The sequence below is a fragment of the Rousettus aegyptiacus genome, unplaced genomic scaffold, assembly GCF_014176215.1.
Source record: "Rousettus aegyptiacus isolate mRouAeg1 unplaced genomic scaffold, mRouAeg1.p scaffold_m13_p_7, whole genome shotgun sequence".
Lineage (NCBI taxonomy): Eukaryota > Metazoa > Chordata > Mammalia > Chiroptera > Pteropodidae > Rousettus > Rousettus aegyptiacus.
The window spans coordinates 47,636,192-47,658,962 of record NW_023416310.1 but is presented as its reverse complement, the minus strand read 5'-3'; the positions used below and the strand labels follow the sequence as shown (position 1 = coordinate 47,658,962).

The 22,771-nt window shown below is 44.1% G+C and overlaps 1 protein-coding gene across 2 annotated transcripts; it reads left to right on the top strand.

Annotated features, from left to right (window-relative positions):
- Positions 1 to 15,156: 15,156 nt before the first annotated feature.
- On the top strand, positions 15,157 to 17,952 carry EGR4 (early growth response 4). 2 transcript variants are annotated; one of them, XM_016130550.2, is made up of 2 exons: positions 15,157 to 15,679; positions 16,095 to 17,952. In XM_016130550.2, exons 1-2 carry the CDS (start codon positions 15,544 to 15,546, stop codon positions 17,405 to 17,407), a joined length of 1,449 nt encoding a protein of 482 aa, XP_015986036.2. In that variant the 5' UTR covers positions 15,157 to 15,543; the 3' UTR covers positions 17,408 to 17,952. The 2 variants fall into 2 exon arrangements, with proteins under 2 accessions (XP_015986036.2, XP_015986037.2); XM_016130551.2 differs by having other exon boundaries at positions 15,174 to 15,679; positions 16,098 to 17,952.
- Positions 17,953 to 22,771: the final 4,819 nt, after the last annotated feature.

Genomic DNA, 22,771 nt, shown 5'->3' with positions numbered 1-22,771 from the left:
TTTGAGTCACCTTGTGCTGAGGCCTGGAGGAAAAGCCAGGGAGAGCCTCTCTGAAGTCTATGAGTGGGAGGCTTGGGAAGAGACAGGGATACGGTATGCTAGAAGGCTTAGAAAGGGTGGGTGAGAAGCAGCAAGGACAGGGTGCATGAGGAAGGGCAGACTCTAAATTTGAATTACCGTCCCGGGCTTTCCGGAAGGCCCAAGAGTCCCTAAGGACGAGCCTAATGTGGCCAAAGTGATATGAGGGCTGGGCACAGATGCTGGGGGAGACAAAGGGCTGCATCAGCCCTGGGCCCCGCCACCTGGGGAGACTGCCTCTGGAGAGCAAGTACGGTGTTAGGGAGGAGGAGCCCTGATTGGAGAGCCAAAGCATTCTGGTAGGTAAGGGTACTTTCGGAAGGTGCTGCACAGGATGTGAAGAAGTAGAGACAATAGAGAGTAGTGGTTAGAGACATGGTCTGGGACCCAACTGCTGCATTTATGCCCCAGATCTCCCACTTCCTAGCTCCTTAACACATAATACATAAACAAACTCCCAATCCTCAGATTCCTCATCTATAAAATGTGAACAATGAAATTACCTACCTGTTGGAACTGGGATGCGCAGGAAATGAGTTGACAAATATGAAGTGCCAGCACAGAGTCAGCAGCCATCAGTGTGAACTAGGGTTATTCTCTACCACTAGACTCGAGTGCCCACTCTATATCTCTGTCCCCATTGATCTTTCCAAAAATCCATTCCATTTTTAATGCAGGTGCAGTTCATTCAGTTGGTCATAACATGGATTACTGAGGCCAATGGGTTGGGGTTCAGTGTCCCTATGGATTCATTAATGCTTCTTAATTCCACATCCAAGATGAAGCACAACTCCAACACAGACCTCACCCTGGTGGGGGAGCAGCCATTGGAAAACAGGTGCCTTTGATCATTAAGGGGCCCTGTAGGAAAGCAGGGGTGGGCAAGGACCTCATCCCTCCATTGAGCAATCAGTTCAGATCCCAACACTCCAATCGTTCTTTAATTTTCTAAAATAGGTAGACAGACTAAATATTTTCAATCACAGGTTTTAGTCCCTCTTCTTCCCACCCACCTTCTCATCTCCTCCAGCCCCTCCCACAAAGCTAACACCCTAAAGTAGGGAGTCTTGGTACTCCTGCTGCTCTGGAGAAAGGTTCAGCCTCTGATAACACAAGAAACGTGAGGCACTTGAAGGCAGCAGAACCTCCTGGCAGCTGGGAGCTCTAAGGCAAAAGTGCTGGCAGCAGGCAGCCTGCAGCCTATATAAGGAACTGCCAGGAAAGTGACTGTTACCAGGGTGAGCCAACACAGCCATTCAGGAAACCAGCAACTCAGAACTTAGCAACGTAATTGAAGCCTGCCAGGCTCACCTCTCACACCTCCACCCCCGGCCCAGTTCCTGCTTCACAGGGGATTGCTTGTGAGGACTGCTGCTGGTGCCCAACAGCTGGGTAAATTCTGCTCCTGTGTGTTTTCCAAACAGTCCTGTGGGGACTCTGGGTCTTCCACAGTGGTGGTGGTTTGGGGCTCAACAACAAAGCTCCAATGATGGAAATAATTGCAACCCAGTGACGAGACAAAAGAGCCAAAGGAGATAGCACAAAAGCACTGTCCAGGGAAGTGAATCAGCCCAGACCCTCCCATCTGGAAATGGACAGTGCATGCTTGGGATGATGACTGATTTCTCTCTTAATAACTGTCATTAAAACAAAACAGCCATAAGGGCAATAGCCGATTAAACAAGAGAAATGAAGAAATCCATGTACTGACAGGATGCATTTATGAAGATACAGCGGATTCCTGGGTCCTCATAACCACTTGCCCACATCAATTCCCAGACCACTTCCTGCCTTAACCTGCATGGTGGCAAAATGGCCTTCAAGAGAAGTACCTCAATGGACTCTGTCCTCATCAGGATGATGACCCAGTTGTGATAGCCAAAGGACCAGAAAAAGGCTTGGATATAGTCTGCAAAGTACAAGGAGATTTGTTTTGGCAGAAGTCTGAAATTAGCATGGGGAAAATGGGGGGGGGCGGGGAGAGAGAGAGAGAGAGAGAGAGAGAGAGAGAGAGAGAGAGAGAGAGAGAGAGAGAGAGAGAGGAGAGAGAGAGAGAGAGAGAGAGATTCACCCAAGAGGCAAGACCTAAAAAGGCAGGATATGCAGGGGTCCCAGTGGCAGTCCTGAAAGGTAATCCTGGCCTCACGGGCCCTTTGAAGATGGATCCCTTCTGTCTAGGGCCAGAACGCACCTTGAACTGACCTCTAGTCATCTTTCTCCCCTTTAACAAAGATATATCTGATTTAACAGACTTTTGTCTCAGTGCTATTCAAACATATTTTGTTGTCTTGATGTGGGCTATTTCAATTGTTCTTTTTCTATCCTTATCTTTATTTGATTGCTTCTCCTTCTAGTTTTCAGGCTTCTAGTTCTACCTTCTCTCTATTATTTTTCCTAACTTCACATCCTATGTATTAAGCTTTAGAAAACTATTTGCTTCTGTAATTTAGCACCATTTGCTAAATTATAGAAAACTATTTGCTTCTATAATATAGCATTTCTATTTTTAAATTTTTAATCTTTTAAAATCTGTCTTTTCTTTCATTTTCTTGTATATTTATTTAAATGTTATTTCTTTAGGTATTTACAGATTTAATACTTTCTATTGCATTTAGTTTTAGCTCAACCTTTTATTTTTAAAGTTTAAAAAAAATAAAAACCTTGTTATTAACTAACTGTATCAGCCATGTTTCAGAGCAGGAATGTGGCAAACCATACTTCCTAAAAATGGCCACAGTATTACCATCCCATGTGCTCTTCCAGAACTTTGCCAGTCTTCCAACAAGAGGTGACATCTAAGTCCTCTTCCCTTAAACCTGGGTGAGTCTTTGTTACTCTTTCAACAAAGATGGCTGAATTGATACTATGGAACTTCTGAAAGTAATTACTAAAGATGATCACACACACACACACACACACACTCACCATTGGAACCCAGCCACTATGCTGTGAGGAGAGGCCTGTACAGCCAAGAAGCAAGCAAGTCAGCTGAAAGTCAGCACTAACTTGCCCTCTGGAAGTACATTGTCCATTCTTCAACAGAGCTCCTCCAACTTACACGGTGTGGAATAGAAGAGCTTTCCCCGCCAAGCTCTGCCCAAATCACAGATCTGTGAGCAAAATAAACAATTGTTGCTGTTTTAAACCACTAATTTTTGGGTGGTTTGTTATGCAGTGTTAAGATGAACCAAGAAAATAGAAACTGCATTAGGTATTTTAAAGAAGAGGTTTATTAGAGGATATCAGGTACTTATAAAATCTTTGGAAGGGCTGGAATAAATATCAGACTAAAATTTTTGAGTTCAAAAACACACTACAGTAGCTGTTGGGCACCAGCAGCAGTCTTCCCAAGCAATCCCCTGTGAAACTAGGGAGTCCCTACTGGCTAACACAACCACCTTTCAACACTTAAGAAGTCAGGGAGTGGGACATGCAGCACTGTTGAGGGAAAACTTCATGCCTCCTTGACATGGATGGCTTGACAGCAGAAAAACAACCCAAAGAGGCAAGAAGACTTCTGCCCCATGCCTGCCTTCCAACTCTCACACATCATATCGACTTGGTTTTACCTAATTTGCATTCAGACTTCTAGAGGCAAAATGGTCTAGAAATGTAGTTTTCAGCTTCCCAGCCTCTGCAACATAGGGAGGCCCTTAGAAGCAAGGTGAAACAGAGATTAAACAAATCAGCCAAAAGTATCCACATTGATACTCTGCCCAGTTGATTATATTAATTTTATCTCCTTTTTTTTCAGACACTGTTTTTATTTCATTTCATCTCCTTCTCTCTCCATTTTCATCACCCAGATTTGTATTTACACTGGCTAGCGAAATTAAAAGAATGTAATAAGTGTTGCACTGAGGAGACTGCACACTTTAAGCAGGGGAAATCAAAACCTTCTGTGCCCATGTGCCCCTGGAGCACCCACCCGGCTTCTTCTAACCCTTAGGCATCTATTCCTTAGGATTTGTTTCCCAGTTGAGCCTGTCTTACTCCGCCCCTCAGTCCCTCCAAAGGTTAGTGCTGTTAATAGTCTGAAGTGTATCCATCCAGTCATTTTTATATACATTAATATTTTTGTACTCATAACAATTTAAGGGACTCAAAATATATACTGCAATATATCAAATGTATCAAAATACCTTTCTAATGAAATATGTGGATCTATCTCATTTTTAACAGCTCCAAGTTTTACAATGGCATCGATTACTGTAATTATTTTACCAATCTTCTCTTGATGAATATGTACTTTGTTTTCAGTGTTTTTCTATTACAATCAGTGCTATAAGGCAGGTGTCCCCAAACTCTGCGCTGTGGACTGGTACCTGTCCGTGGCCTGTTAGTAACCAGGCCGCACAGCAGGAGGTCAGCGGCAGCAGTCCAGCCAAGCTTCATCTGTATTTTCAGCCATTCCCCACCGCTAGCATCACTGCCTTAGCTCCACCTCACATCATCAGGTATTAGATTCTTATGGAAGTACCAGTCCCTAGTGCCAAAAAGGTTGGGGACCGCTATTATAAGGAGTCTTTTTTCCTGTTCATTTACTTTCTAATTCATTTTTTAAATTTTTCAATTACATTTGACATTCAATATTGTTTTATATTAGTTTCAAGTGTATAGCATAGTGGTTAGATCTTTATAAAATTTACAAAGTAATCCCTCTGATAAATTTAGTTCCCACCTGGCACCATACATAGTTATTACAATATTATTGACTATATTGTCTGTTCTGTACTTTACATTCCTGTGACTGTTTTGTAACTACCAATTTGTACTTCTTAATCCCTTCATAAAGAATCTTCACACATATCTACATCGTGGAAAGTTTTGTTTGGAATGGATTTCTAGAAGTATAGCAGTTGAATCAAAGAGAATTCTTATTGTTTTTCTTTATTTTTAAATGCATTCTTATTATTTAAAATTTTAAGCAAGGAGTTATATAAAGTAAAATGCAGAAATCCCTCCACACACATTTACCCAGAGTTAAAACATTCTTGGCAATTTAATGTATGTCCTTCAAGGCCTTTCTCTACACATATACGAACACACACACACACACACACACACACACACACACACACACCAGAAACACATGAAAATCAATTTGTTTTTCAAAAATGGAATCGTTTTATGTATAGTGTTCTGTGTTGCTTTTCTACTTAACAATATAATCAAATATAATGTATAATAGTAAGTGGTATCATAAATAAATCATTCTTTTCTAACATCAGTGCTGAACGTTATTAACCTTTTAAACTTTTGCTTCTCTGAAGGATAAAAATCTTTACCTCATTGTTGTTTGATTTGCATTTATCTTATTAGCAATGAAGTTGAATACCTTTTTTATCGCTTTATCATTTGTAATGTTCCTTCTTTAGATTGCCTGTCTTATCCTCTGGCTAATACAAGAGGTTTTTTTGTCTCTTTAAATTTTATTTGTAAGTACTCTTTCAATATTAAATCATGTCTACTACATACATAGAGATATTTTTTTCTCCAAGACTGTCCTTTGTTTCAAATTTTGTTTATGATGCCTTTTGTCAAGCAACATTTTAATCTATCTCATAGAAAAACTTGCCAGTCTTGTCTAATATGGCTTCTGAGTTTTATTTCATGCTGCAAAGACCTTCTTTATGCCAAGATTATAAAAATACTCTCCTACCCATTTTTTGCTATTTTAGAAAATTAGGTTTGTTATAATTTTTTATACACCTGGAATTTACTTTTGAATATCTCATAAAATAACTATTCTACTTTTCTCTTTACAAGTCTACTTAATTCTCTCAATGCCATTTATTTAATAATCAGATTTTTGCCATAACTGTAAAATTCTACTTCTACCGTATTCTAAATTCCTTATATATGTGGGTTGGTTTCTTGACTATTTTATTGATTCATCTTGGTATCCTTGCTCTAGCACTACATTATTTTAATAGGTGTTGATATTTCATAGAGAATTAGTTATAAATTTAAAAATTCTCTTGATTATTTTACATTATTGCAAACATACTTTAGACTTTGTCAAACTGCACCCCAATTCCTAAAAAAATCTATACCTTATTGGCCTTTTTTATTCATGGATACATTTCTAGGCTCTCTAGTCTATTAAATTTCTCTACTATTTATGATAAACTACCCTATTTACTCTTGATTTATAATTTTTCCTGATATTAAACAGCATGATCCCCACCCCTCATCTTAAGCATCAAAAAGCATCTTAACTGCTCTTGGGTCTTTGCATTTTCATAAATCTCATATTCGACTTGTCAAGAACCACCACATTAATATTAATATTTTGTTTGTTTACACTATCAGTGAATTTGGGAGGTCTGTTCTTAAGACTCCTTAATTTTCAATACATGAAAATGATGTATCTCCCATTTAATTAACTCTTTGCATAACTTCCTTCAATAAAATGTCATCAATTTCTTTATAAAGATTTTACTTTTTTACATTTATACTTCAGTACTTTATATTTTTGTTGTTTTAGAAAATAATAGAATTTTAAAAATTCTGTTTTGTTCTCTTTTGCATTTCATTTTCTACCTCACTGTTGTTGATGTATAGAAAAAATATTTTTGTATGTCTACTTTGTATCAAGAACCTTTTTAAACTCTCATAATTTCTCATAATCTATCTGTTCATTCCCTGAGCTTTTTCCCTGTACATAATAATATCATCTGTGCATCTTTATTAGAATAGTATTAAATTTGTAGATCAATTTGGAAAGAATTGCGTGTGGCCATTATGGAGGTGTGCTTCTCATGTGTCCCTTCAAGAAATAACTTGCATTCAGATGCAAGGAGTGCAATTACAGCTGAGTCTCCAGTTGTTAGCACCTCTCAGGTTTACCTCAGCTTTCAAGCCAAAGCCATGCTTTTTCCAGGAAGGCCCCCACCAAACACTGAGTACAGAGCGAGTACTAGGAAACTGGCCATTTTCTTCCCAGCACAAGATTCTTCTCATGGGAAATTTTTGCTCTGGAACTCATCACTGGGTTGACTGAAACTTAATCAGATGTGCCTTGCAGGTTGAGGCTCTCCTGCCCAATCTTGCTTTTTATCTTGCACATATGTTACTCCCAAATATACTCTCTGTAGCCCCAACTCCATTTTAATATCTTCTTCGCAGATAACCCACTGTCACTGACACACTGACATATTTATATTCAGTCTTTCCAACCAACGTAATATATCTCCCCACTTATTTATCTTTTAATGCCTTTCAGGAAAATGCTATAGTTTTCTTCATATTCATCTGGCACATTCTCGAGTTTATTACTATATTTTTTTAAGTTTTATTTTCGCTAAAGTAAATGAGATCTTTTATTCATACTTTTTATTTATACACTTTAAAGCTACATATTAGGTCACAAGGATTTAGGACTGCTATGTCTTTTCACTGTCATTTATTTCTGAATTATTTTCCTTTCAGCTTCCTCAAAACAAACACACATAAAAACAAACGACAAGAACAACAACAAAAGGAGAACGGATAAACAAACTGTGGTATATTCAAAAAATGGGATGCTAGTCAGTGATTTGAAAAAAAAAAAAAAGAATACTGATACATGGAAAACATGGAGCCGATACATCTTATACTCATTGTGTTGAGCAAAGAAGCCACGCACAAAACAGTACATGTTGGATTATATATATGAAGTTCAAAAATAGACAAAACTAATCTCTAGAGACAGAATTGAGAAAAGTGGTTACCTCAAAGAGAAGGTGTCTAACCACCCTGTCCTTCTGCCACTGTCACGTGCATCACACCTTTCTGTAATAATTTGTTGAAGTAGCTGATATGTTAAGTCCTCAATAAATATTTGAATGAATGAATGAATGAATGACAGCAAGGATGAGGGGGAGCTAGTTATAAAATTCAGGTCATGGTGACAAATACCACCCCTATATGAGGAGGCACCCAAAAAACATAGGGAGCACATTTGGGTGGACAGGTTTATCCACTATTTCTTAACTAGATAGATTGCTTCTGCTATCACCTTTCATTGCTATAATAAGTGCTTGGGCTTCAATTGCCTAATTTGTTAATTCTAGCTCTTATTCCTCATACTATGGGTAGAGCGAATAACATGCCCATCCCCCTCATTTCATATGTAAGAAAACGCAAGCACAGAAAGGAATTCGTTCAAGGTCATAGAACAAGCTAACAGCACGGTGGAGTTGGAATCAGTTCCCCTGACTACCAGGCTTGAGATCAATACACAACGATGAATTCTCTATGACTCTATAGGCTGTGTGTCCCTAATGTGTCCTTTATGAGAACTGGTATTTAGAAGTCCCATTGAAGTTCCTTCCATTTCCTACCAACCTTGTACCAGAACACCCACTGCATAGCATTGATAAAGCCAGTTCTCTTCTGGGCCCCTGCTTGACGCTGCCGGGGCAAGGGACCCCTGGGGCCCCCCCCTCATGACCTGAGTAAAGGTCCCTGCGGGAGTCTTCACATGGCACAATGAATGTATGTGTGAGACCCACCAGTTGCCAAGCCAAATATGGCTCCAGATTAATCTAGGAAACAAATATATTGTTTTGCTCTGGATTGCAGAAATGACTAATTAGGGATTTTTATTTTGAGCAGTGTTCCTTGGAGCTAGCAGACAGATGGAGTAGGGGACTTGCTCCAGGGGCATTGTTAAGCAGAGGGAACTATCCATTTCAGCCCATTATGAGAATATGCCAGAGCCTATTGCTGCCTGGCTCCTGCCTTTAAGGCCCTAGACAGTGGCCTCTTGAAAGGCTTCCTGTCTCCCTTCTCTGAGAGTGACCCTAAAAACACAAGCAAAAGCCCTTATCGGGAGTATATTACCTTGCTCTCCAGCTAGATAATTGTCTGAGGGAGGATAGCAAAGGCCTTTCCTATATGAAACTGAGAATGAGAATCTATTTATCACAGCATGCGGACATAAAGAACATACGCTGACATAAAAAAACCTAGTGGCCAGGTTTTCAGTCATCAATGAGAGAAAAAAGGAAGAGCTGAGAACATCCGGAAAACTCTTAGCCCCTGGTTCTACTAGCTCTGGAGACAGCTGTGTCCCTATCCTTTGTAGTTTGGTTGTTTGACACTCCCCTGAATTCTGTGAGCTGATAAAATTCCTTTTTTTTTTTTTTTTTTTTTTGTTATAAACTAATTCTGGTTGTATTTCTGTCACTTGCAATCTGAAGCCTAACCTAAAGGTGGTGGACAGTGTTCAGGGACACACAGAGGGCTAGGGCTCAATGGCCCAACTGTGGATGCACTGCCTGGGTATTATGGAGTTATGTTGTCAGATCCCAGTACGCCAACCAATCTACTTCAAAACTATTGCAGGATGTGGAGGAGAGAGGGTAAAAGACAGAGACATGAGCTCAGGTGAAAAGAAGCAAGAGAAAGCCAAGGAGAAGAGAAACATGCCAGGAAGGTTTAGCAGGCTTGTTTTTGATTCCAGTTCTCTTCTAGAGCCATAGATCTCAGTCTACTCTTTTAGCCTCTTTTACACCTTCTCAACTCATGAATTGAAAATCAACACTTGGGACACTAATCAAATAAAAAAAAAATCAAGATCTAAGTTTATCATTGCTCACAAAGGGAGAACCAGGCTTAGATAACAAAGGGGTAGTGGGAGGCTGATGCCGAATGCCAGGGTGGGTAGTGCTGTGGAGAAGTCACTGTGCCCATCCCCCTTGCCTCTGGCCCTCCTAGAATCCATCCTAGTCACACCTCTTCTGTGATCATCAGCTCTGTTTGATGTTGACTTTGTCCTGGGCAGATGTAGAATGGATGAGAGAATAGCTTAGAAGCCGTCTTGGAAAAATCTAAGAAACTTTTCCTAAATGGTTTGAAGCCATCTTTTTCTCCCTTCCACCTCCCCCATGACCCAAACTAGAAAGAACAAAAGTAACAAGGGTGCAGAAGCTCTCATACCCCATATCGCTACCCCAGTCCATGCCAGAAAAGCCTCATCTCCAGTGCCCACTGTGGGGATGTGAAGAAGGCTCCCACCGAAGTGTCTTTAGGTGAAGCATTAGGCCCTTAGGTCATAGAAAAGGAAATACTAAGACCCGTGAAAAGGTTCTCATCCTCACTGATAATTTCTACAATGCAAATTAAAATATCACTGGAATAGCCTTTTCTGCTTACCAGTTGGCTCTCGTATGCTGCTCTCGGGCCCCAAAATTGGAACGATCTTTTTAGAAGAAGGTTTGACCTAGGAATTCTACTTTTTGGAATCTAGCCTGCATTTATACTATAGAGTCAAATCCTGGCACCATCATTTATTAACCTTTTAAGCTTCGGCATGTTTCTTAACCTCCCCATCTGTGAAATGGAGATAATAACAGTGCTCATCAAGTTGTTGTAATACATAGTAAAGCTCTCTCAATACCTGGTAAATAGTGCCCATAGAAAGTGGTGTATAAATGTTAGCTAGCATACTGTACTATTATTACTTCCATCATAAAAGGCTATACATAAACAGATTCTTTATAATAGTGAAACACAGGAAACTATCAGGGTCAAAAGTTATGTATTTCTACATGATGGAACACTCTGTGGCAGTTGGTAACAATGTTACAGATTAGTCTGTACCATGACTGGGGAAAAAGAAAATTGTTCAAGGTACAGTGTTGGTTATAAGAGTATGTATAGTATGCTACCGCTGGTATAAATAATAATGATGATGATGATGTCACAGTTAAATAGATAAATGTTGAATGAATGTGCATAAAAACAATCTATAGGAATCAATCTGAAAGTTTTCAAATGTATATATCTGAGTATAAAATTGGGGAATACATTTTCATTTTTTGCATTATAAATTTTAACATGGTTGTCTTTTTCCAATGAGCCAATATTACTTTTGTGGGCATTAAAAAATAGTAACAATAAGGATCCAAACCATAAACCAATGTCTGGCCATGGGCAGAGAAGAGGGAGGAGAGAGAAAAAGACCCTGATGGTGGGTGCCTTGCCTCAGGGATAGATGATTGGACTCTTTCTGCCCTGGTGGTCAGCAAAGTCTAGGGGCACTGCAGGGACCTTGGGGAGATTTGTGTGCTGCAGAGGTTACAGCTAAAGGCAAATTTCATCTCTGCTGCAGTCTTGTCCTTGTTCTCGTTACTTTGATGGCTGGATCCCGCCTCTGTCTCTGCTCTCAAAAAAATCCTTTAGGAAGAGAAAAGGAGAGGGAGTAGAAAGAGAAGATGGGAGAGAAGAAGAATAGAGAGAAAAAGGAGAGAGAGGAGAGGCAGAGGAAAAAGAGAGGGCTGAAAGATGCTGTGTTCCTGCATTTCCATGGCCCAGGAAGTGGGATGTGGAACTGCTCCTCGGCTCTCAGGAGTCGCCATGGAGACTGAATGCTGGCCTCTCCATGATTAATACTCCGAGGCAGCTGTCTTCTTGGAGTCTTTTAAAATACATACGCTATTATTTGAACACAATGATATTTAGAGCAGAAAGATCAAGGTGGGGAGGGGGGCGGAGTAGTAGCATTACTGGAATAACAGGGGTTGGGTCCTTCCCAGAAGAGAGAGATGGGATGCTTACTCCCACCGATCTCTCCCCTCCTCCCTCCTTGGATCCAGAGCTTCCAGTCTCATCCACTGGCACAGGGCTGTACTCAATGAACATTTGATGAATGAATTTGTTCATTCATTAATTCATTCACTAATTGTCAGTTCAGTGCTTGTCTAGAAAGTAAACTCTCCTTCCTCTATCTTTTGCCCTAGGGATTAGAAATTTGCTCTCATCCTCCCTGCTGCTGCCCCTCCCCACACACACACCACAACCACCACCCCACCACCACGACCAACAACAACTTCCGCACTGGCTCCCAGGAACCTTGTATACACCCCTCTTCAGCATGTGTCTGATATAACCCACAGTATTCCTTTCCATAGTAGTCACTCCAGGAAATTCTTCAGGGATGGATATCATCCAGATTGAGTTTGCACCTCATACCCTACTTGAAAAGCTAGAGCGAGATCCTCCATCTAAAGTCATCCTAGAGTGAATCTTTTTGTAAAAGAAACGATCTTTTCCTAAGTATCTTGTGGAATAGGCTAGCCTAGGCTTGACTCTTAGTCTCACCATTGAATAGAAGTGTGGCCTTGAGCAAGTTATTTAACCTTTTCAAGTCTATTTCCCATCTGTGAAATGTCTCCAAGTCCTTTCTCCATTGAGCTTTTGTGATGATTAAAAATGTTTTTAAAGCGCTCATTGTGCGTGATTTCCCTTTTTGTAAATTTATGTTTTTATATTTGAAGTATGAATTAAAGTGGAGCTCACAGATCTAAGCTCCTCTCTCTTCCATCCCCTCCCAAAGACCTTATTCTATTGGAGCCTAAGCTGTTAAAATTTGAGGGTAAGAGGGGCTGTCCTGAGAAGGACTATGAAATGTCCATTCCCCCTTCATATCTTCTCTTCCGCCTCAAGAAACCAAATGGAGATGAAACTGCCTTCCACAGGTAACCATCCCATGTGTGAGAGAGTATGTATGTATATGTGTCCACTGAAGGTGAGTGGTGCAAAGATGGTGGTGTGGGCCAGCACACAGCCAGAGCACAAGCTATGTTCTCCATCTCCTCTCTCACTCACATCCCCTTCCCAGCTCTGCCCCCAGGGCCTGGTTTCTAACAAGAAGATGTTGGAGGGACTTAGACCCTTATTTTAGCACAGACATAGTCCAAGGACCCTTAGCGGAAAGCAGCAATGGCCTGGGAACTTGCCAAAGGAGTAGGAAAATTATCCATGACTAAGAAGGAGGAGGATTACTGCAGCAGAGGGAAGAACAGCAGAAGGGACAGGTAACCTGGGGCTGGCCAATCTGGCTCGACGGGGCAACCTGGGGAGCCCTGGACACTGGTTTAGCCAAACCCCTCTGGTCCCCCTCCCTCCCAGGCTGCAAGATGCCAGAATGAATTTGAGACATGTGTGCCCTGCATGTCTGGTGTGGGCTCACCTGGTCTTGGCAATGCATTTGGATTAGAATCAAACTCCAGTTTGAAATAAAGTTTAAAGGAAATAGTGCTCTGTGTGTCTAATCTTTGCAGACATGTGTGGGTTTCTGAATTTCCTACATGCAAACATATGTGCTGCTAACATAGAATTATATCTGTGGCATTCGTTAAAATATGCTACATGTGCATAATTCTTTGAAAACCTTTGTATGATTTCCAGACACAAAAAGATGAATCCAAGTGTGTCCGCATGTGTTTTGCAGGTGATCATGTGATGACATATTCTGTGAACATGACTGTAGAGTCCTTGTGGGTTTGAGGGGTGGGGCAGCTAGGGATGGAGATAGGTCTCAGGTTTCCAGTAAAATAAAAACCAAAATCTACCTTCTGACCCATAGTAGATACTTAAGGAAATAATATTGAATGAATGAACATTGAGAAACTGAATAAATGAATGTTTGGATAATGGACATAGGGTGAAAGGCTGAAGAATTTGGTGGGCATTCTGGCACTCTCTCTTGAAAAGGAGAGAACTGGTAGGTAGAGGGGCTGGGAGATACAATGCCAGTCATGCTGTAGCCCATAACCCCTGAATAGCTTTGTTCTCATTCTTAGGAAAGCAGAGAAGGAAGAGGGAATCCCGTCCTTGCTCTCCACCTTCCAACATCCAGAGTCCAAAGAACTGATACTCTTTCTAATGAAAAACATGCTGTCTCATGGATTTAATTCCCCAGTTTGGTTCCAGAAAGGAGTTAAGTCAGCTGGAATAAAAAAATAAAATCTAAAAAAATTTTTTTAAAGATGAGAAAATAAGACAGGAAAAACCGCAGCAGAAGAGAGATAAGATCAAGAGAGCAGGCAGGCTTCTTTGCAGGAAGTGACTGACATGCAGCCAAGATTCACAGCCTCCTTAAGGTTAGGAATTATTATTATTATTATTATTATTATTATTATTATTATTTTTAGTGTTTCAGAAAGAGCTCAATTATTCCAGGTACTTATTCCAGGGGAAAATATCCTGTGGATCTTCTGTGTGTTGCTGAGAACAACATCTCTAGAATAAAAGCCATTAATATGAACACAGAAAAAAGGTCTACAGAAATCTCATACCCTAAAGGTGAGAGAAGAGCAGAAATTGGCAGTACATCTCTGGAGGATAATTTGCCTGTTGTCTTATCAAAAATTTACATACTCTTCGATCCAAATTTACACTCATCAGAATTTATCCCACAGATAGTCAAGGACGTTGACTACAACAACGTTCATAAAAGCAAAAGGTTTGAAACTTGCTATATGCTCATGGATAGCAGACCAATTGACCTCCTTTACAATGGAATACTTATACAGCCTTAGTAAAGAATGACCAAACTCTTTGTGTTCGGATATGGAACAATCTATCAACTATTATAAGTGGGAAAATTATGTATCAGGACGATGTGAATGCTTGCACATGCATAACTTTTTTTTTTTTTCTGAAAGAATACACAAGAAACTTAGATGTGGATACCTCAGGTAAGTGGGTAGGAAAGGAGACTTTCACTTTTCAATTGAGACTATACCCTTTGTACTAAATGACCCTTTTCTCTCACCATTAGCAAGTATTATGATCTTTTTACATATGAACAAAACAAATTCTTTTTCCTAGAACAAACTAAAAAAACTATTAAGAAAATGAAAAACACAAGTGTGGAAAAATTACGAATAATGGCAATATTCTCTCTGGCCACCCCTGTGCGTACAACTTAATGTGCTCTAACTTAAATACTCTTTATAGCAAATTTATGAAGGAGACACGCATATATAATCTCCATTTCACAGGTGAGGAAACTGACATTCAGGGAGATTGAATGACACGGCTAGTAACAACGGATTCGAACCCCAAACATCAGAACCCCTAAACCCATGAGGACTTTCCCCGCCGTCCTTCAGCCTCTGCCGGCAGAAGTGCACTTACTGGAACTCCCGCACCATGCGGCGCAGGGCCCCAGGCAGAGGCACCCGCGGCCCCTGCGCGCACAGGGCGCCACGCTCTGGGAGCGCGCGCGCACGCAGCGGCGCGGACCCGGCGGCGGCGGCGGCGGCGGCAGCGGCGGCGACGACGTCACAGACCGAGCTTTCCTTTTCGGGAGTCCCCGGCACACATCCTGTGTCCATGTTTGGGCATTTACGTCACGGCGGCAGGGCCGGGGCCTCCCGAAATGGCAGTGGCCCCGGGAATCGGAAGCCCTGAGCCAGCGCCACCGCTGCTATATAAGTGGGGGGGCAGCGGGTTGGGGGAGCCCGGCTGAGCTTTGGAGAGGCGAGGAGCAGCCGCCCGGGGCCAGTCCCAGCGAACAAGGGCGCCTCGGCCCCCCACCATTTTCCCAGAGGTGAGCGCCCAGAGCCAGGAGCCCGGGCGCCTGAGTCTGCAAAGCGCAAGGCGCCCAGACTGCTGGCCTCCCTGCCATCTACTCGCCCCCAATCCCAGCGGGCGAGGCCCCCGGCGCCCCGCAGCCGCAGCCGCGCCATGCTCCACCTTAGCGAGTTTTCCAGCTCCGACGCGCTCCTGGTCAAGTCCGCCGAGGGCTGTTGCTCCGAACCCAGCACGGAACTGCCCCGGTTGCCCGCCAGGGACGCGCCCGCAGCCGCTGGCTACCCCGGAGGTAAGGAGCGCGGCCAAAGGTGCTCAGACGGCGGCACAGTACGGGGGCGCACAATGCCGGAGAATGAGAACAGGCGGGGACTGGGACTGGAACGCAGGAGGCGTGGGGGTAGGCATGGTAGGGGGCGAAGGTGTCCTGGGGTACGCACCGCCATTCCTACCCCCCGCTGAGCCGGCAGCGCCTCCACAGGAAACCGTGCGTGTATCAAGGCGTCCTTTAGCCTGTGCACGTGTGTTTTGCGTGTGCATGTTTGTGTGTGTGCTTTGGGGCTCATGCCGGCTCAAACTGCATCAGAATGTGCAAAAGGCACTTTGTATGTGTAAGTGCGCACCAAGGGATCCTTGGGTAGGGTCTGCGGACTCCTCCGAGGCATGCCCTTTTATATGCTTGGAGCTGATTCCTGCTCCTTCCTCAGCAGGCGACTTCTTGAGCTGGGCTTTGAGCAGCTGCGGCGCCGGGGGTGACTTAGCCGACTCCTGCTTCCTGGAGGGGCCTGCGCCCACGCCCCCTCCTGGCCTAAGCTACAGTGGTAGCTTCTTCATCCAGGCAGTGCCGGAACACCCGCACGACCCGGAGGCACTCTTCAACCTCATGTCGGGCATTCTAGGCCTGGCACCTTTCCCTGGGCCTGAGGTGGCAGCATCCCGGTCTCCGCTGGACGCCTCTTTTCCCACAGGCCCCGAAGTCTTGCTGCCAGGTCCGCCGGACCTTTACTCCCCGGATCTGGGCGCTGCCGCCTTCCCAGAGGCCTTCTGGGAGGCCTCGCCCTCGGTTGGCGCCCCCTCGCAGTGTCTGTATGATCCTCAGCTCTCCCCACCCGACGTCAAGCCAGGCCGCCGGGCTCCTCCGGCCTCTCCAGCGCTAGATACTGCCTCAGCCTTTAAAGGTCCCTACGCTCCCTGGGAGCTGCTTTCAGCCGGGGCCCCAGGGAGCTGTGGGTCACAGGGAGGCTACCAGGCCGCCCCTGAGACCCGATTCCCCTCAATGGGGGCCAAGATTGAAGATCTGCTGTCCATCAGCTGCCCCGCAGAGTTGCCCGCCGGCCCAACCAACAGACTCTACCCCACGGGGCCCTACGACGCTTTCCCGCTGGTCCCCGGTGACTTAGGGGAGGGGACCGAGGGTCTCCCGGGGCTCCTGACCCCTCCTAGTGGGGAGGGGGGGAGTAGTGGCGACGGCGGAGAGTTTCTGGCCAGTACGCAGTCTCAGCTTTCCCCGCTGGGCCTCCGCAGCGCCGCGGCGGACTTCCCAAAACCTCTGGTGGCGGACATCCCAGGGAGCAGTGGCGTGCCTGAGCCTCCTGGGCCGCCGGCCTCATTCCCCCCAAATAAAGCGCGGCGCAAGGGGCGCCGGGGCGGCAAGTGCAGTGCACGCTGCTTCTGCCCGCGGCCGCACGCCAAGGCCTTTGCCTGCCCCGTGGAGAGCTGTGTGCGCAGCTTTGCGCGCTCCGACGAGCTCAACCGCCACCTGCGCATCCACACCGGCCACAAGCCCTTCCAGTGCCGCATCTGTCTCCGCAACTTCAGCCGCAGCGACCATCTTACCACACACGTGCGCACCCACACAGGCGAGAAGCCTTTTGCCTGCGACGTGTGCGGCCGCCGCTTCGCGCGCAGCGATGAGAAGAAACGGCATAGCAAGGTGCACCTCAAGCAGAAGGCGCGCGCCGAGGAGCGGCTCAAGGGCCTAGGCTTTTACTCGTTGGGCCTCTCCTTCGCCGCCCTGTGAGGGGGAAATGGGTTTGTAGATTGGGGCTCTGCCGCCCGGCACGCCCAAAAAGACCTGGCCCACCCCTCTTCCCCGCTCATCTTCCCGGCACACCCCGGGGCCGGCCTCTGGTCCGGCTTCCAAGTTCCCTGGAAGCGCCCGTCGCACCCGCCCGTTCAGCACCAGCTATGTGGACAGCTCCCGCCGTCCGGCGCTGTGACTGGTGTCAGCAGAGCTTTGGGGGAAGTTCTCTCAGGCCACCCACTGAGTAGGTACTTACTTGGGACTCGACAGTTTTTTGTAACAGGCGCACGCCCCACGTCATCCCCTATCTTCTACTCCCCGTCCCCCGCCCGCCATCGCCCCAGACTGGCTGGGGCAGCGCCGAGCCGGTCTCGCGCGGTATTTTGTACAGCATTGTCGTTTCCAGCAGCCATTGGATGTAACATTTTGCTTTGGGGTTATTTCCTTTTTGTTGTTGTTAATTTTTGTAAAGCAGACGCTACTCTCAAGCAGTTGGCAAAACTGTTTATTTTTGCAATTAAAATTATTGTGCTAAAAGCTTACTGAATCTGCCATCCAAGCTCCTGACCCTTCCCCCAACCACTCCTCCAGGAGAACGTGTGCTAGAAAAGGACATACTTTTGCTCATGGAGTCACTATGCACCTTCTGTCAGGTACTGTAGCACATAGTAGGCATTCAATAAATATGTACTGAATGAACGAATGAATTTTATCACAGCTGACCTAAGGGCTCAAGGCGTTTCCGGAACTTGAGAGTGGTTGAGAGGCTTAGGTGTCAAACACTGTGCATATATATTATCTTCCTTAATCCTTACAATCCTGAGTGCAGCAGTCATACTCTATTTTAAAGATGAAGAAGAAAGTAGGTAACTTGCTGGGTAACCCAGCTAGGAGCAACAGGGTCAAACTCTGATCTAACTCCAAATCCAGTGCTTTTTCCCCAAACCCAAGAATGATGGCACCTCAGCTTAATATCACTGTTTAGAAAGACTTCCTACCAAGAGGTGAAATAGGTTCAGCAACTAGAGGGAGCCCCAAGCAGTAGCAATAGCAGCAGAAGACTGCAATATTTCAGTATTGTTTGTGAACACCCAGTATGCTGGGTGTCACAGAGGCTCCGGCAAGTGCCTATGCATCTGTATGAGAATCACATGCTGTCAGGGCCAAAAAAGACTCAGCATTCATCCATTGGTGGATAGAGCTAAGCCCAGAGAGCAGAGGGTGCCTGCTAGAGGCTCACAGCCACCTTGGTTTCTCTTTCCACAAAGAATCTTCTCCAGGAGGCAGCAGCCCACTTACTGTTCAGCTTAGCACCTGCCATAGCCCCTTTTCTCTAACTCTCCTCCTGGTGAACCCTTCATGGCTTGGGTGGGGGTGGGGAGGTTGCAGCTAAGAGAAAGTGGGTAATGGGTGAAATTTGGCCCCCTTTGCTTCCTGAATTCCCAACCCAATAGCTTCTACACTTTTTCTGGCTACATTGGGCAGACCTTGGGGAGCATTAGAAGCTTGTCATGCATCCTATATCCTCTCCCCAGCAACTCTTCTCTGGTAAGGAAAGGATAGGGCCTATCTGGGGGTTTCATTCTTTTCTGAGCTGTTCTTGAATTAAGAGAGTCTTACAGCCCTGTGGCGCCAGATCAACCCAGCTTCTGGTCCTCTGGCTTCTTCATTCCTTCACCCTCAGACGTGTTCACCCTCCACTCCTATAGTCCAGGTGACCAGAGACAAAATTATCACCAGAGAATTCCACCCATTTCTCTCCCCAGGTGTTAAGCACTTTCATATGGTTGAGAATCTTGCAATAATATGAGTAGCTAATAAACCAATTTGTGATAAAGGATTTAATATTACCTCTTTCAAGAGAGTTAATATTTTAAGAGTAGCCTGCAGAGGACAATGTTTAACCCTATAGAGCAATGGTCCCCAACCTTTTTGGCACCAGGGACCAGTGCTCCTATGAAAATCTAATGTCTAATGATCTGAGGTGGAGCTGAGGCCCTGATGCTAGCACTGGGGAGTGGCTACAAACACTGATGAAGCTTTGTTGGCTTACCTGCCACTCACCTTCTGCCGTGCTGCCCAGTTCTTAACAGGCCAAAGACAGTGCTGGTCGGTGGCCCGGGGGGTTGAGGACTCCTGCTATATAGAGAGGCTCAAATGATGGATCATCAGACATTATAATGGGTAAGTGGTAGATTCTCAAAGACATAATACTGACTCTCATTATCTTACTGCTTATGTGACCACACCTTTTACTTACAGGCATGGACCACCTGACTTCACTTTCCATGCAGAGTAGTATAAGGAAGAGCACAAAGGCCCAGATTTTAAGCAGCTTGTCCCCAAACACACAACCTGAATAAAGGAAGAAAGGCAGACAGACTGTGAGTGGGTAAAATCGAACTACCCCACCTTGCTCCCTTTAGCCACATTCCATCAAGTACTACCAGCTCTATCAGGCCCCATCTTAATCCTCACACTTACCTAGCCTAATATCTTTGATGAGAAAATTGACTTAGTAGTGGTAGTGGTACCAGAGCTCAGCCTGGCTCCAGAACTCCCAGCTGAGAAGTACTTCTTATTATTCCCAAGAGAAACTGCTGCATTTGCTGGAGTGTCTCTAGGGATTCCCAGGGGAGAGAATATTTTGCCAGAGATGGCAAGAAAATCAAACAATCATAAAACCAACCCAAACCCAGGACCCAAGCAGAATTAGGGACTAACAGAGAGCTCATTTTCTTTACTTAATCCTCTTTTTCAGCGGGTCCTCAAAATGTGGGTGTTTTCCCAGACTTGGTTCTGAGCTCCGTCCTTCCCTATTTCTACACTCTCTTTGGAGAGCACATTCATTCCCAGGCCTTCAGCTATCACTGTTACATAGATGATTTCTAAGTCAGTCAGCCCTACTCTCTATCCTAGCTGCATCCCCTTTATTCTGATTAATGAATATCTTCATATCAGTGTCCTACCACCATTTCAAATACAATCTGTTAAAAATCAAATCACCCTTCCATATACACAATTTCTGCTAATGGAGACCATTTGTTTGGTTCCCTAGACACCTAAATAACTATAGTTCTATGGGATTCACCTTTGATCCCTCCTTCCCCGACCCCTAGGCTGTTACTCAGACTTGTTGAATCTTATTGAAGTTCTTCAGGATCTTATCTTCTTTCTTTCATGATATATTGTTTCCTTTTATGTATTGTAATTTTCAGCTTGTGAGCTAATCTTCAGTGGGGATTTACATGGGCAGTAATACTCTGTGATCTAGGTTGAGGGTATGTTTCTCCTGAGTAGTTTTGTGTTTCCTTGTGCCAGACATTCCAGGAGTATCAACTGATGTAGACTAATTTTATGTTAATTTTTTGGCCTAGGGTTCCTGTACCATGCAGGTATTAAGTTCAAACTCTTACTCAAGTAGTTATAAATTCTCAGAGGTTACTCCTCCTACTCCAATCAGGACTTGGGTCAGGAAAGACAAGCAATATACCTCCCTCTCCATACCTCCTGGGATTAGTCACAGCATATTTCATGCTTACATTTCTTGGTCTCAGTTTCCTTGTTTTGATCCATGTAGATTTTCTTTCCTTTCTTGCAAGCTCAGTTAAGCATTTCAGGTATCTGTTATGTTTTGTGAATCAGTCTGCATATTGTGTAGCAGGAAGGTCTTTGGTTATCTATCTATTCAACAATATTGCTGAAAACTGAAGCCAGATATTGATTCCTCTATTTAAATATTTTCCACACTTATTCTCTCTGTATCTATCGTCAGGACCTCAGTATGTGACACAAACACCTTGCTGTGACAATCACAGAGAATCACAAAATAATGTGTATTTGGAAGGGTCTTATAAGAACATCCTGTCTGACCTCCTCATTGTACAGAAGAGAAAACTGAGAGCCAACAGGTTTGGGGATTTTCTTAAGGGCACACAGATGATAAGAAGAGGGCCTTGAATCTGGGCCTTCCAGTTCCAAGACCAGTGCATATCCATATATCCACTCATTCCACAAGTGTTACTGAGTGCCTACCACATGCTGGGCCAGTGGTTCCAAGTTTTTTCCTTTCCAATGCATTTGAGGAATTCGACACACACATTGGTAACAAAGGCTCACTCGAGTCTTGGAGAAAAAGGCAAGAATAATGAGAATCTTGATAAGGTGGAAGATGGAGAAAGTGTGACAAAGCAACGCAGAATGTCTTCTTTTTCCTCTCCCTTTACCCCAACCCCTGTGCCCTGTTGAGATAAACCTGCACTATACCAAACTGCTTCCTGTGGTCCCTCTGCCTCCATTCTCTCTTCCTCCATTTGACATTACACATTACTACTACTGTAATTTCCTTAAAACATTATTCATGGTATTTTATCTCAAATTGACCAGTTTCCACCTTTTTTGAAAAAATACACTGGAGTTAAAGCCCTCCATACCTGACCTAAATTCATCTCCCACCCTCCTCTGTTATCTCTCCTTTTGCTCTGCCTTCTCCCCTCCCCCACGTAGTATTCAAATCTCCCACCCTTGAGCTACTTGAAGTGCAGAGATTCACACTGTGGCTCCATATCACCAAGTCCACTGCCCAGCACACCTAAGTGCTTAATTATTATGTGGATTTTTTTGGTCCCCCAAAAAAGAAGGAAAGAAAAGATAAGGGGGAAAGAGGAAGGAAGGGAGGTGGTTAGAGAGTATGAAGCTGGGAAAGAATCAAGAGACCAGGCTTCTAACTAGTCTATGCCTGTTGAATTCTTGCTGAGGCCATGATTCTGTCTAAGCTGTGGGCCCCCAGATGTGTCTGTCATTCAGTTCTCTCTCTCTCTTGGTTTCTCTGGCCCACATGGAGTGGGATTCAATTTAACATTTTTAGAACTGTGGTTCCCATAACAACCAAGCAGGAACTGTTGTCTGTGAAATGTAGCATGAGCACACATGCATACACACGTGCACATACACAAGCACAACTGCATACATATATACAAATACATGTACACCCACATGCATATACATGTACATTCACTCATACATACACACATTCATACATGCACAATGTACATTCATATGTATACACATGCATGCATTCAGATACACACGCATTCACAACCATACATGCCCAAATGTGCATATGCACAGGTATACACCTGTACGTAGTCATGTATACACACATACACAGAAAAAGCACATACATACACGAACATGCCTCAAATTGTTTTTGCATATTCACAGGAAACAGAGTAAGGACAGACAAACATCACTAGAACAAAGGTAGAACCAAAATAATATATGGATATTTTTGGCTGTCTGCAAAAGCAAGTGGATTTAGGGAATCTTCATTTTGGCAGGGGAAGGCTCAGTGGGCATAAT